This window comes from Papaver somniferum, chromosome 11 (assembly GCF_003573695.1).
Source record: "Papaver somniferum cultivar HN1 chromosome 11, ASM357369v1, whole genome shotgun sequence".
NCBI classification, from domain to species: Eukaryota; Viridiplantae; Streptophyta; class Magnoliopsida; order Ranunculales; family Papaveraceae; genus Papaver; species Papaver somniferum.
The window spans coordinates 93710296-93725207 of NC_039368.1; the positions used below are offsets into that span (position 1 = coordinate 93710296).

Genomic DNA, 14912 nt, shown 5'->3' on the forward strand with positions numbered 1-14912 from the left:
AAGACATGACCGATCTGCCAAAATTTCACCTACATGGAGTACTAGGAAGACAGTGTGTTTCCTGTTCTGGGTCGGTTTTTGCCCTTCGTCATCTTTGTGTTCCGTCCCCAACGCAGTCCTCAGTTTTTTCCCTTTGCCATCTTGTGTTCCGTCCCCAACAGTCTTTTTGGTTACATCAGTTATACCACTGCGATAGACACTTCTAATCATGTAGTAAATGTTCCTTGTTAGGTTTATTTACCTGTATCATCTAGGCTTTAACTGTAAGCCAGTAAATTTTGGCTGTTATCCTCCACTTCTCCTATCACAGTAGTGAATTTTCTGAACCATCCAATTCACAGTCAAGTCTCAAGCTTCAGTTTGCCGCAATTGCTGGTTTCAGACTGGGGTAAACTTGATTTACATGTTAACATAAGTATCAAATGGCGATGTCTATACAAAGTCTTGTACTAGGCATGAGAAAATACTATACAGAGGGGAAACATCAAAGTAGCTCTACATATACAAGATAATTGATCTCAATTATCCAAAAAACAGCTGTATTGTTGTTTCAACTAATAGTGTTTATGGATGTTACTGTATCACATTTCATAGTTCTTACCTCTATGCTAGCGGAGGTTCTTACATAGGCTACATATAATCAATCAAACAGAAATGAACACTCCAGAACCAGCTTTTTTCCCCTCTTCGAATGGAGAGAAATTCGGACTCTCTACATTGACAATTAAATATCAATTGCTAAAATAGACTATGCCACACCCTCAATTTTTCTTCTTAGAATGGCGCTTCCCAGTTTCGACCGGCGTTGCTTAAATAAATGGAGGTACAGCTTCAGCCACAAAAATGGGTAGCATACAAGCACAGCCTGATAAAAACAGACCAAAAGAAAATACATAAAGACAAAGAATCAAAACAAGAATGCTAATATGTAAATAAAGTAGGGCGGTAAACACGATGTTATCCAGGAAAAGATGCGAAGATAGTATGCGTCCCACGTTTTTCTCTACTTGTCTGGTTATTGAGGTGGATATCCTTACCCGGATATACCGGTGCAAGGAAAATGGATATCTTTTAATTGGGACACATCCTTTCATCAAGATGTAAACGTGCTTTTTTACATACCATCACAAAGGAGTAGTAGTTGAAGGGGAATCGATTAAAGAAATCAGCATAGAGATTTTTCTCCTTTATGAGTGGAAGTGCTTGGTACATAATCCACACTGCATTGAAACAGGAAATCAGTACAAAAACGAAACAGTAAACAATAAATGGAATCCTGACCCAAAAAAAAAAAGATGAACTGGGGTTCAATGAGGCTCACTTTCTCCAATGGCCATACCAAGAGGATACAATACAATGAATGCTGTATACCTAGAAAATAAAGAAAGCGATTACAATAACATGTTACCAGATGTAATTTAAAAAAAACTTGGATAGCTGTGGATATGTTAGCATTGTTGCTGACCTGAGGCAAGTGATCCAAAATGGACTAAATCCTGCGCAGTTTAAAGCATAATGCGAGTATCTGATTATCTGTATTAGCATGAAATGTTAACTGTAAATGAAAAACATAATTTTTTTTGACAGAACAAACAAAATGGATAACACATTTGGTTACTCTTAAACAAGTCAAAGGTAATCTAGCAGTTACAGTTTTGGGAACAGAAACAATTCTGCAAATAAGAGAAGTGGCAGCCGTAACATTCAAAGTATCTAATCGCCCATCTTAAAGTATAGAATTGACGTCTACATAATGTTACTAAAAGAAAAATAAAGATCTTTAATTATCCAAGGCAACAGAATTCAAATGAAAGTTCTTGAACATTGTAGGAGTCTTTTTATTGAGCATAACAGCTCAATAGGAGATTACAGCACTTTGACTAGAATCTCCGCATCTAGTAACGGTCCATACACTCATGCCGAACATTAACGTAAAGACATAGCATTATTGAACTTGAATCCTATAGAAGAATTGGCTGCATTTATCTCTGCGGCGTTTTGGATATCTAGCTGGGGATTAACTAAATAGACTACTGGTAGATAGGCACACCAAGTAGATCAAATACTGCATTAGTAATACGAGGGAAAGTGCAAGAAACTCACATCACTTATGCTCCATGCAAAAAAAGTTATGAAAATAGATGGAAGCTCTTGAACCTTGGAGAAGAAAAAAAGAGGAACAGATATTCAATCAGCTAGACACATCAAACCCTGGTCAAAAAATTATACTAACCATGCAACTAAAGAATTAAACTGGTGTATTTACCAGCTGATAGCAAACACTGTACTAATCAGATACTTTACACTCTAAAATTCAAAATTAAGGTATAATGAGATCCAAACCTCATCAAGTCTACGAACAATTACTAGTAGAAAATGACTCCTTCCTCCCCATTGCATTAGAGGAAGCAACACCCCACTTGGAACAAGACCTCCATTTCCAAAAAAAAACAAAAAAAAAAAATCAACCCGCGTTTTTAAATTTACTAATAGATACAAATTTCTACTTAAAAATTATACAGAACATACCAATGGCACCATGTAAAACTTCCATAAAAGATAGTGTTTGTAAAAAACCTTCAGGAAGAATAATCAATACCCACAGTTAGTTAAGAAGAGCGAGGAGAATTAAAGGGTTTGAAAGTACAATTGCGAATAAAAAAAAGACTAACAAATAAGATCTCCGGCAGAGGTGTAAGCTCCATTTAAAGACTTAGTTGAGACAAGGCTGTTCAAAACCCTAGATAGAGAAACTGCCCTGCAAAAGAAACAGAGAAAGCTTGAGAGAAATCAGAGAGCTTGTGTGTGTGTGAGAGAGAGAGATACCATCCAAGAGCTTGAAGAGAATTGTAAGCAATTAGATAGAAGTTTGATGGTCGAGACATCCTTAGGCTTAATTCTCTTTCTGGACTTACACTAGTGAAACTTCTTTTAATTGAGACTTCCTATTTCAGATTCACTCCCCACTTCTTCATATTTTTGCTCACACACCCTTGCTGTGTGCCCCCTGCAAACACCTGCCGATACATGCACGTATCCTATCTGTACCCATTCACACTCCTCAATATGGACCGTATCCGTCGATACTGACGGATATGAAATGCAAAAGACATACAGTGTAAACCAACTGGCATTAGCCCAGTTGGCCGGAGGTTGGGCTTCCGATTTATAGGTTGCGGGCTCAATTCTCGCGTTGATCGTGTCAAAAAAAAAAGACATACAGTGTAACTTTCCTTTTCTTTTTGAAGCATAAGTTTTATTAAAATTAGAACGATATTACACGGGGGTACTTTGTACCTCTAGAGTCTGCCATTACAATAGGAAGCCCTGCCATCCGCCGCTTTGTTTGCTAGCCCATCTGCTGCCTGATTCCCTTCCCTGTAATTGTGGTTTATGGTGCAATGTGGAATTTGGGTCATTCTAGTTTTGATTTCTGCTATCATATTGATTAAGTACCAAGGTGGCTCAGTTGTTGAGTTTAAAAAACGCAGGAGGTTTTCTGAATCCGTTTCGAATTGTACCTTTGGCCATTCTCGATCTGTAGTCGTTCTTGTCGCGATAAGCATGGCCCAAGTTTCGGCGGTGAGGGTGGTTGTTATCCCGAGAGGTTGTGTGATGGCTAAGATTGTGATAGCTTCATCATTTCTGCAGATGATACCCGCTCCTGCAAGACCCGGATGACCTCTAGCTGCCCCATCCATGTTGATTTTGATCCAGTCTGCGTGAGGTTTGCTCCAACCCACTAAAATTGTGGTTGAGCGTGGGGTCATGTGCGCATGATTTGTGGATAGGTCCATGCCTGGTAGAACCGGTGGGAGTTTGTTTTGAGCCCATGTATACTCTTGCTGAAGTTTGATAGCCATTTGCATTATGTTTGTTGGGTTTGGTTGCTTTTGGTTGTACACCGTATCATTTCTGGATAACCAAAGAGACCAGAATAGATATCAAAAAGCTGTAGTGGCCTCATTTCGATTTTTTGTTTGAATGAGTTGGGCTATAGTTGTTTGACGGTTTACGGCTATCGGAATGCCTTGGAATGTGTTATGTGAAGTGGATAATCGGGTGAGTAGGAGGTTCCACGCATCTGTAGCGATCGGACAATGAAGGAGGATGTGTAATGCTGTTTCAGGATCTGACTTGCATTGGGGACAAATGTTTGAGTTGGTAAGGTGAATCCGGTTAAGGATTTTAAGGGTTGGTAACTCCTCGTTAAGTGCTTTCCACAAGAAAAGTTGTACTTTTGGTGGACAGGGTAATGTCCAAAGGTAGTTGGATGGTGGTAGTGGTTGGTGTTGCTGCAGATCTGAACTGTCTGTTAGATATTTGTATCCCGAAGTTGTACTGTATTTCCATGATTTTGTGAGAGGCCAAGTTATTTTATCTGGTAGGTTCTCTTGTGGGAGGTGAAGGTTGACGATTCTTTGTATTATGGGTGGGGTAAGGATATTCAACTTGTCATGGTTCCAAGACCTGGTTGAAGGGTCGATGATATCGACAACTGATTGTATGGGGTAGCATTGAGAAGGGTCGATGTTGTTTTCGATATGCGGGATCCAGTTTGCTTGGAGCGGGGTACTTGAGCCGTTTCCTATTTGGTGGAAGATGTGTTTTTTAAAGGTGGGTATGAGGGAAGCCAGCTGTCTCCATTGGGGGCTTATGGAAGAGGGGGGAGGGGGGATATTTTGAAGGATGGGTTGTTGTTTAAGGTATTTCTCGTTATACAACAAGGCCACCACCGAGTTTGGTTTTTCATGGATGTTCCAAATTCTCTTCATGAGGAGGGCCTTGTTATGCTCTTTGATGCTGCGAATTCTCAAACCTCCTTTTGATTTAGGTTGGATGAGCTTGTCAAATCCTATTGGGTGCAGCTTCCTGAAGGTTGAGTCATGTCCCCAGAAGAAATTTCTTGTGATGCAATCCATTTTGTTGTGGATATGTGCTAGGAGCATCTGTGTTTGCATGATATGGTTGGTTGTAGGTGTAAGTGCATGTTTTATGAGCACCAGTCTTCCTACCTGTGTCAGGCATTTGGTCATCCATCCTTTTGCCTTGCGAGCAAGTCGCTGAAGGAGGGGTGCAAAAATATGTTATGATATCCTTCCTTGCTTAAATTGCCCTCCTAGGTAGGTAGGTGGGGCTGTGGTTGTTGGCATGCCAAAAATTTGCTGGAGATCGTTTATTTGTTGTGGATCAAGGTTCGGGTGGTGAATTATCATTGATTTTGAAGTGTTGATATGTTGGCTTGCTGAGGTGCTATAAGCGTGGAGATATCTCTTAAGATGATTTGTGCCTTCTGTTGTTGCTTTATAGGTTATTAGAAGGTCGTCCGCGTACATGAGATATAGGATTGGGGGAGATCTTTGTGAAATGCGGTGGCCTTCTATCTTTTTTTGGATCTCTAAATTTCCCAAATTTGTCGACAATATTTCCGCCCAGATGATAAAGATATAAGAAGAGAGGGGGTTCCCCTGCCATATCCCTCTAGTGGGGGTAATGTATCCGTGCGATGTTCCATTGATGTTGACTGAGTAGGTCACCGTGGAGATCCAGAGCTGGATGTAATCCACAAAGATTTGTGGAAAGCCTAGCATGGTGAAAGCGCGTTTGATAAATCCCCAATCAAGTGAATCATAAGATTTTTGAATATCAAGCTTGAGCGCTATTTTTGGGTCTTTGGTTCGACTTGAAGATTTGATGTAGTGGAAAAGCTCGCCAACGATTACTATATTATCATGGATCAATCTTTGAGGAACGAAAGCACTTTGATAAGGGCTAATTAGGAAAGGAAGGATAGGTCTTATGCGATTGAATAGTATCTTGGAAATAATTTTGTATGAGACATTGCATAGTCCTATCGGTCTATATTGCGAAGGTTTAGAAGGGTGTTCCAATTTTGGGATTAGGGTGAGGTTAGTGTGGTTCATAAGTGGGTGGATTTGAAGCGAGTTGAAGAAAATTCGTACCATTTCAGTAATTTGCGGTCGGGTTATCTCCCAGAATACTTTGAAAAATCTGCTAGTATAGTCGTCCGGTCCTGGGGCGCGCTCAAAGCCAATAGAGAAAAATGTCTGCTTGATCTTCTCAGGGGTTACCTCCATAGTGAGGAGAGAGCATTGTTGGGGAGTTAGCATTGGAGTGATGTCTTGGAACAATGTTGCATCTATCGTCGTGCTTGGAGTTGTATATTGATCTGTGAATGATCCAGCATAAGATTGATGATAGCATTTTTATCCTGGATCCAATTATTTTGTTGGTCCTGGAGTTGTTGAATGTTGTTACAACTTCGATGAATAGTTGCTTTAATGTGAAAGAAAGTTGTGTTGCGATCTTCCATTTGCAGCCACTATATTCTGGATCTTTGTTTCCAGTAGGTTGCATGACAATCCAGCAAGGTGAGATGATCTATACTGAGTTGTTTTTCTACAAGAAGCCAATGGTCCAGAGCTGGCCCCGTTTGCGTAGCACATTGATGCAGTTCCTGTTTGATTTTGGTTGTTGATTGCTTGATAAGAGTGGGTAGATGGCCGAAATTAATTTTACTCCATTCCATCAGGGTTTTGCTGGTTGAGATTAGTTTCAGTTGGAGGTTTAAGTTGGGGACTGAATCATGTAATCTGTCCCAAGCAGCATTTACTATTTGATATAATTGGGGGTGAGACAACCACAAATGCTCAAATTTGTAGTTTTTGCTTCCTTGCCAGTCTAGAGCATTTGTTTGTAGTAGAATCGGCGCATGATCTGAAACAATTCGTGGTAGATGCGTGATTGCTGCATGTGGGTTGGCAGTTCTCCATTGCTGATTTGATATTGCTCTATCTAGGCGTTCCTGGATATTATCCTGGCCTTGTTGGTTGTTTGTCCAAGTATAGGGGTCTCCGCGGAATCCTAAATCTAAAAAACACATCTGGTCGATTAGATTTAGGAAAGGTTGAGTCTGAGCATAAGTAATTTGTCTGCCGCCTTTCTTTTCCGATTGATCCATGATTTCATTGAAGTTGCTGATTAGAATCCATGGCGTGGTCTTGGTAGGGAATAGAGTTGGGAAGTCTTCCCAGAAATCTTTCTTGGCGAGCGGTTGTGGTGGTCCATATATATCTGTGCATATCCAAGGTTTGCCTGGTACGGGGGGGGGGGGGGGGGGGGGGTGATGATGGCATGTATATAGCTTTGTGATTTCTGGAGGATTCATACATTTACATCATTATTCCAAATAAGGCAGAGTCCGCCTCTCCTACCTATTTTAGGGACAGAGCAATGATTTTGGAATTGTTAAACTACATAGTCAAGTTTTAACAATAGTTTTTTTTTTTTTTTTACTATTGTTAAAACTTGACTATGTAGGTTCGGACTGTATTCACTTTCTTCATTTAGTTTGGTAATGTATTAAGATACCAATACAATATGCATACATGTTCCTGCTAGATACAGACTCATCATATATGCACAAGCACTGGACGTAAAACGCAAAGAGATATTTTAGAACTCTATTAACCCATTGACCATTTTGGGGCTTAATTGTTTTGGGTAGGCAAATTATAGTTAGGGGAAGATTCAAGTGATTGAAAAGTCAGATTTACCCTTTTGTCTAAATAATTTAAAATCAAAATCTAATCCTAATCTTAATCTTAAATAAAAACCAAACATCAAAATCCATTCATTTTCTCTATTTTTCTTCTTCTCAAAAAAACTCTCAAAAACCTAAAAATATCTCCCTCTCTTCTCCATTGATTCTCAAGACGGCATCAAGACCAAGAGTGACAAGATCCGGCCGATTGAACCCTGATTCTGAATCAGGGCAAGTTATTGATGTTCCTTTCCATGGAGATGTGGTGAACCAATCTCTTCAATCACATACAAATCCTCCTGTGGTGAACCAATCTGTTCAAACACCTAAAAATCCTCCACAAACAACTCCTACTAGGTAAGAATCGAAAAACCCACAAGTTATTTTACCATTAGATTGAAAAATAGGTTCGATTGATGAATTTAGGGTTTTTCAAATCGGCTTTCTAAAGCGTTTACGGCTAGGATATCATATCGTACTGGCCGTAATTTATACCTAACGGTTGGGACATCACGAACTCCTAGCCGTGTACGTATTACGCGGTTAGGAATATTCGATATCTCAACCGTGATATGTTTACACGGATGGGAATTTCCCAACCATAAAATGCCCTGTGTTTCAAGAAAAAATTTAGGGGATGATTGTTTTCGGATGGGAATTTCCTAACCGTAAATTGTAATTCTTTACCGTTATTCATATTTCCTAGCCGATTTACTGTTTATGGTTAGGCAGTGTCGCATTTCCCGGACGTAATTGTGTGAAACGGCCGGGTCGTGTACATGGTTTATAGCCGAGACTATGTTTACGGTTAGGATGTCTCAATCTCCCAGCCGATATTGTTTAACACGGATGGCTTTTTTGTTAGTTCCTAACCGTAACTGTATTACTCTGAGTGATTTGGTTCTATCTTCTAATATGTTTTTCACCATTTTTAGGAACCCTGAAAAGAAAAAAGAAGCCTAAGAGATTCCAATGTGTGACATTGCTACGATGATGGTACGTATGCTAAGTATATGATTCATTCTTTTTTATAGGTTTCTCAGATTATGTACCATTATTGATTGAAGGATGTGAAAATAGGTCAAGCGAGCTAAGTGGATATCCAGGGGACTGCTCCGTAACATTGAGGAGGTTTTATATTTGGATTGCGATAAACAAAGAACACTGCTTCTCAGGCTTCAAGAGTTAAATAATCCAGCGAAGGATGATCTCTATACTAACGACGAGGATGATTGGATTAGTCTTTCCCAAACTCCCGACAGTTCTTCATCATCATCTTATGAGGATGTTCCTTCCATTATTAGTCGTAGTGGATGATTGTTTTATGTACTTGTTTAAGTCATTCCCGCTTTTCATTATGCAGACTTACTTTTAGCATGTTTTAGGTTATGGATTTGGATGATTTCGTTTGTTTTTAAGTAATGGGATATTAATTTACCTTGAATGAATGAATACTAGTGTTTTAGTTATTAATTTATCAGATTCTTGTTTAAGTATAACGAAGTGTAATCTGATACCGAAAATCCAGGAGAGATACGGCTAAGATTTATAGCCGTAATTGGATTAACGGTAGGTGTTTCAGCTGTAACTGAGTAAAATCTGTTACTGAGATTCCAGGGAGATTTACGGCCAGGATTACAAGCCGTAAATGAGATGTAGGCTAGAATTACCAGCCGTAATTCTGTCAGTGCCCAGAAATACGGGTAGGATTTCCAGCCGTAATCCTGCGAAAAGCTAATTTATTAGTTCATTGGGAATTACGGGTAGGATTTCCAACCGTGAACTAATTCACGGTCTGGTCTTTCAGCCGTAATTATGTAAACCGTGAGGTCTCTCAGCCGTTGTTTCGGTAACGGTTAGGTATTCCCAGCCGTGTTCAATACACAGCTAGGTCGTGTTGGCGTAAAACCTGGCCGTAATGAGTGTTCAAAATTTGGTTTTGTAAACATATGATAAAACTAGATTAAATTGTTCATTTATAATGACGATTCAAAATACAAAGGATCACATCACATTCAAAATACAAAGGTTTACACAACATTCAAAATACAAAGGTTCATATAATCATCACCCTTCAAAAAACATTGTTATCATATTATCACTAACCTTCACACCACATTTACTCAGAGTCATCATCATCGGAAGTCTCATAGTCATCCTCATCGGAAGTCATTAGTATACAAGGCGCATCCCTCGACAACTGCAATGCTTTCCAAAATTCAAATCCTTCTTCAAACCTTGCACACCAACCCAATGACATTTCATTGTCACCACCATCTCCCTTCCTTAATGGAGGTAATGGGCATTCTTCTTTCAATTGGAGGCCGATAAAATGGTTCATGTTCACAAACCCCATGGTGATTATCTTTGTTGATTCATCTTCGGTAAAAATACGTCTTGTTGGTGCATATGTAGCACTATCTGCATAGGAGATGGAATGAATAACGCAATGCAATGCGTTGGCGAGTAGATAGCCACATATTGGAATTATCATCCAATATTCACTTGTCAATGTAACGTTTCCCCTTAAACGCCATTCAAATGCTTCAAACCTCTCATTTAGCACCGCCTCCGTTTCATCTCTTTCGAATCTCATCATTGGCTTGTAGAAATCGGGGAAACCACGTAATTCAAGCAAACATTTTTCCCTTACACTACATTCCAATCTCTTGCATCCTTAAAGGGTCCAAGTTGATCTACGAACACATGGTAACCACAATTTCCGTCGCCCACAACATCGTCGGTGGACTTGACGTATTCATGAATAAAATGTGGTAAAAAGTGCATGTAATTTTTGTATATTGTGTAGGTAGGTCGGATATAATTACCTTCATCATCTATAGGGGGTGATAACTCTGATCCTACGTCCATATAAACCGTCTCTTTCTCACCACTAACAACTATTTGTGGGGTGATTTGCGATGGTTCGACCAACGGTGCTTTTCCTTCATATTATAACGTCCCTTCTTCCTTGTGGTTTTTAGTTGATACTCACTACCCTTTTTCCAATGGCTCTCATATTTTCCACTACACTCGCAAACCATTTGAAAGATGTTAGATGTAACTTGTTTACTCTGGACTATGATGCACATCTTTTTCATCCCTTGTTCTCGATCCCACTTCGTTGCATCTTCCTTATCTTTCCACTCATAGTTGTTTGCATAGTGAGCACTTGTGTCCTCGGAAACTTGCATAGGTGCGAGTTGATCTTCCATAAGCACCTATTGATCTTCCACAACAATTTCCTTATCTTCCACAACCACTTCTTGATCTTCCATAATAACCTCTTGATCTTCCATAATCACTTCTTGGTCTTCCACCGGAATGTAAGGTACAATCTATAATAAAATTAAATATGTCACATCGCTTGTCAAAAAGTACACAGAAACGGCTAGGTCGAAAAGTAATTTTATATTTGTAATTAACTATACGTATGGGTCTCCTAGGCATATTTTAGCTGTTGAAAGTTATACGGCTGGGTCGACCACCCATAGCCCCAACCGTAAATGCTTTACATATAAAAGTTCTTGGCCGTTTGTTTCCCTGTATTTGGATGAGTCGGATTACGACCTGGAAAACGAGCCGTAAAACAGTATACGGCTGGGTAACCCAGCCGGTGCCGTCAGCATTAAATAGCTAATACTTTCGTCCAGGAAACCTAACCGTCGCCGACAGTATTAAATGCTTCCCATGCACGTAGAAAATTCCTGGACGTAATCGTTCAGTTACGGCCAGGAAATATTCATCGTTCCATCTGTAACATTTGGTAACGGCTGGGAGTTTATGAACTCTGAGCCGTATAACAAAATAACGGCCAGGAGTTCATGGTTTCCCAGTCGTGATTGTACCTGATGGCTGGAAACCTAGGGTTTTCGGAAGGAAAAAATCGAAACTTCTAGCCGCTCTGAGCTTAAAAACTGAAATTGGAGATAGAATAGAGGTATACCTGTAATCTTGAGCATTTGTTTCTTCGATTTATTCTTCTTCTTGGGTTGGTCCTTCGAAGTCATAGTAAGGTTCATATGAGTTATGTTGAGTTTGAGAAAAAATTTCATGGTTTTCTGAAAAATCAGTAAAGAACTGATCGTTGTTGATGGGTATTAACATGTTTCATATTTTGAAGATGAAGGGTCACCTACATCAAAAGTCTTGCTTGAATCACTCATTTCCAAAACTTTCCCCAATTTTTTTTCCTCTTCTTCTTCTTTTCATTCCTCTGATTTTTTTTGGTTTTGATTTCATCTACATCACCTAACTTAAAGAGATGAATTAGTCTTAATTGATATGCTAATCAAGATTAATAATGTTAATCAAATATTTTATCTAAAATCATATGGGTCATATTAGTCATTATATAAATATTTGATGGGGGGTGTCCCAATTACTATTTGGTGACCCTATAAAGCGCCCAAAAGACAAAGACTTTTTAAGCCCCAATAATAGAGTTCATATTTTGTTATTATTATTATGTGCACCTCCACTTAATCCTCGTTTAATTGGGGGCCCTAAAAACTAATTAGGGCTCTCCCACTATAGGACAAAAAAGATCATCCAAACTTAATTTGAGTCACCCCTTATCCAAATATTTTAGTAATGGCTATTTTAACCCTTATTGAAAAAGCGGGGGTATAACAACCACACCCAATATTTCGATTAGCAATCTGTATGGACTAACTCCAATATACTTTCTAGAGAATCAACTAGACAGTCAGACTCAATCTAGAGAAAAGTATATCGAGGAGTTAATATCTGTCCCACTTGATTTGATCTTTACTCAAGCAAATAGAAATCTGCGAGTCTTTATCAAATACAAGGATAATAACTTGGATGGTACCAAAGACCAATATCTATGTGTTAATCAATTTAAATCAACAACCAAAGGTTGGATATTCTAATTGATTGATCTTAACGCACAACCTGTGATATTTCAATTATATAACAAAATATAATGCGGAATAGAAATAACACAGACACCATAAATTTTGTTAATGAGGAAACCGCAAATGCAGAAAACCCCGGGACCTAGTCCAGATTGAACACCATACTGTATTAAGCCGCTACAGACACTAGCCTACTACAAACTAACTTCGGTCTGGACTGTAGTTGAACCCTAATCAATCTCACACTGATTCAGGGTACAGCTGCGCTCCTTACGTCTCTGATTCCAGCAGGATACTACGCCACTTGATTCCCTTAGATGATCTCACCCACAACCAAGAGTTGCTATGACCCAAAGTCGAAGACTTGATAGACAAATCTGTCTCACACAGAAAAGTCTATAGGATTGAATAAATCTGTCTCCCACAGAAATACCCAAGATTTTTTGTTCCGTATTTTGATAAATCAAGGTGAACATGAACCAATTGATAATCCGGAATTATATTCCCGAAGAACAACCTAGTATTATCAATCACCTCGCAACAATATTAATTGTATGGTAGCAAAACAAGATGTTGCGGAATCACAAACGATGAGACGAAGATGTTTGTGATTTCTTTTTATCTTGCCCTATAGGAGATATAATATCAAGTCAATTATTCAATTGAACTCGTACGATAGAAAATGGTAAGATCAGATCGGTCAACTACAAGAGAAGTAGTTTCGTCTGGCTTCACATCCCAATGAAATCTTTCAGTCGTTAACCTACAGGGTCTCGGGAAGAAACCTAAGGTTAAAGGAGAATCGACTCTAGCAAACTAACTAGTATCACACAGGAGGTGTGGGGATTAGTTTTTCCAGTTGCTAGATGTCTCCTTTATATAGTTTTCAAATCAGGGTTTGCAATCTAAGTTATCTTGGTAACAAAGCATTCAATATTCACTATTAGATGAAAAACCTGATTTCTCCAAGCTAATATATTTTAACTATTAGATCGAAACTTAGCTTGTCATACACAAATGAAATGTGTTTCGTTTAGGTTTGAGTAACCGTACCTAAACGTGTACACTTGGTTGGTTCACAAATAGTTAACCGAGGTTATCCATATGAGTACTTTCATATAAAACTAGTTCAAATGACTCATAAGAACTAGTAGATAGAGTTATTCAATTGCTTAGGTCTTTATTCATAGACACGGTTGAAACAAAATCGGTTTGATTCACTTGAATCAACTCATGAAGAATGTTCTAAAATCCTTGTTATTCTCCAAAGAAAGTTGGATGAACAGATCCAGATCAACCGTGATCTTATTGCAAAATTTGCAAAACTTAAGGATTTGAAGTCTGTCAAAATATCTTCAGTTGTGATGAATAACTCTTGTATGTCAAGTGTTAAACAAAGTACTTGTTTTGAAAAATTTGATAGAAGGAAGAACTTCTTAAATAAGATTATTGATTTTGACCCTTGTATGTTATGTGAGTCTCTTTTTCACTCTCAACATACGTGTACACTTTTGCAGGAAAGTATAAAAGTTGAGAGTGATGAGCACGAAAGTGCGAAGCATTTTCACCCATAAATACATTAGCTGGGACTCATTTTATCACTAATAAACTTGTTTGTAGGTGTTTTTATGAAATAAGCTCTTATGGAGAAAGTTGCTCGAAAAGTGGTTTTTGTACCCCGGAGGAAACATGTTATTTGGACTCTCAGTTTTGGATAAGGGGTACCCAATTACTAAGGGGCATCCTAATTGCTATTCGCACTACCGGATTGGATAAGGGGAGGAGCGGTGATTGCCTTTGAGTTGTAAAAGGAAGGATATATTCTCGGTTTGAAGAAAATAGAGGTGAAGATATTTTGTGTTATTACATGCTGATTTGGAGAAGATTTGCCGTGGGAGTATATTCTGCATTGATTGGAGGAGTTATATGGAAGGAAATGGAAAGAAGATATTCTGTTTTGATTTGTTATTATCCTGAAGATAGTTCAACAGCTCATATACACGTAACACAAAAGGGAAGGAGAATAAAATCTCCATGGTTTGGCAGGGAAGTCAAAAGAAGATATTTTCGGGTTTAAGTGATTTGATTCTCTGAGTTATAGTAGGAAGTTACGTAGGATATTCTTTTAATATTTGCGGATGTATAATGGGGGTTTTGGGATGAATCAAACAACTTAGAATCGCGTGATAATAATGGAAAATATTACGTGGAGAATAATTGAGTAAAGAGAGAATATTTGCGCATTGAACAAGAGATATTGGGTGCTGCTGAGACTATATAATGAGTTTACTGGAGTCATAGATGGGTATCGAGAGTTGGGAGAGTTTGTAACGCCTGTTTAGCGGTTTATGTTATTTTTCTCCTTCTCCTCATTGTAAACACCATTTGAGCTATATAAAAAATATTTTGAGTGTGTCTACATTATGAATAGCTAAACCCCAACACTGGGATGACGGAGGAAGCCGAAT

The 14912-nt window shown here is 38.7% G+C and overlaps 1 protein-coding gene across 2 annotated transcripts; it reads right to left on the reverse strand.

Moving 5' to 3' along the window:
* Positions 1-502: 502 nt before the first annotated feature.
* Positions 503-2897, reverse strand: LOC113321049 (very-long-chain (3R)-3-hydroxyacyl-CoA dehydratase 2-like). 2 transcript variants are annotated; one of them, XM_026568929.1, is made up of 9 exons: positions 2827-2897; positions 2673-2758; positions 2530-2577; positions 2344-2432; positions 2104-2157; positions 1466-1533; positions 1322-1371; positions 1123-1220; positions 503-865 (listed from the first exon to the last, which is right to left on the reverse strand). In XM_026568929.1, exons 1-9 carry the CDS (start codon positions 2883-2885, stop codon positions 749-751), a joined length of 669 nt encoding a protein of 222 aa, XP_026424714.1. In that variant the 5' UTR covers positions 2886-2897; the 3' UTR covers positions 503-748. The 2 variants fall into 2 exon arrangements, with proteins under 2 accessions (XP_026424714.1, XP_026424715.1); XM_026568930.1 differs by lacking the exon at positions 2104-2157.
* Between the last annotated feature and the right edge of the window lie 12015 nt (positions 2898-14912).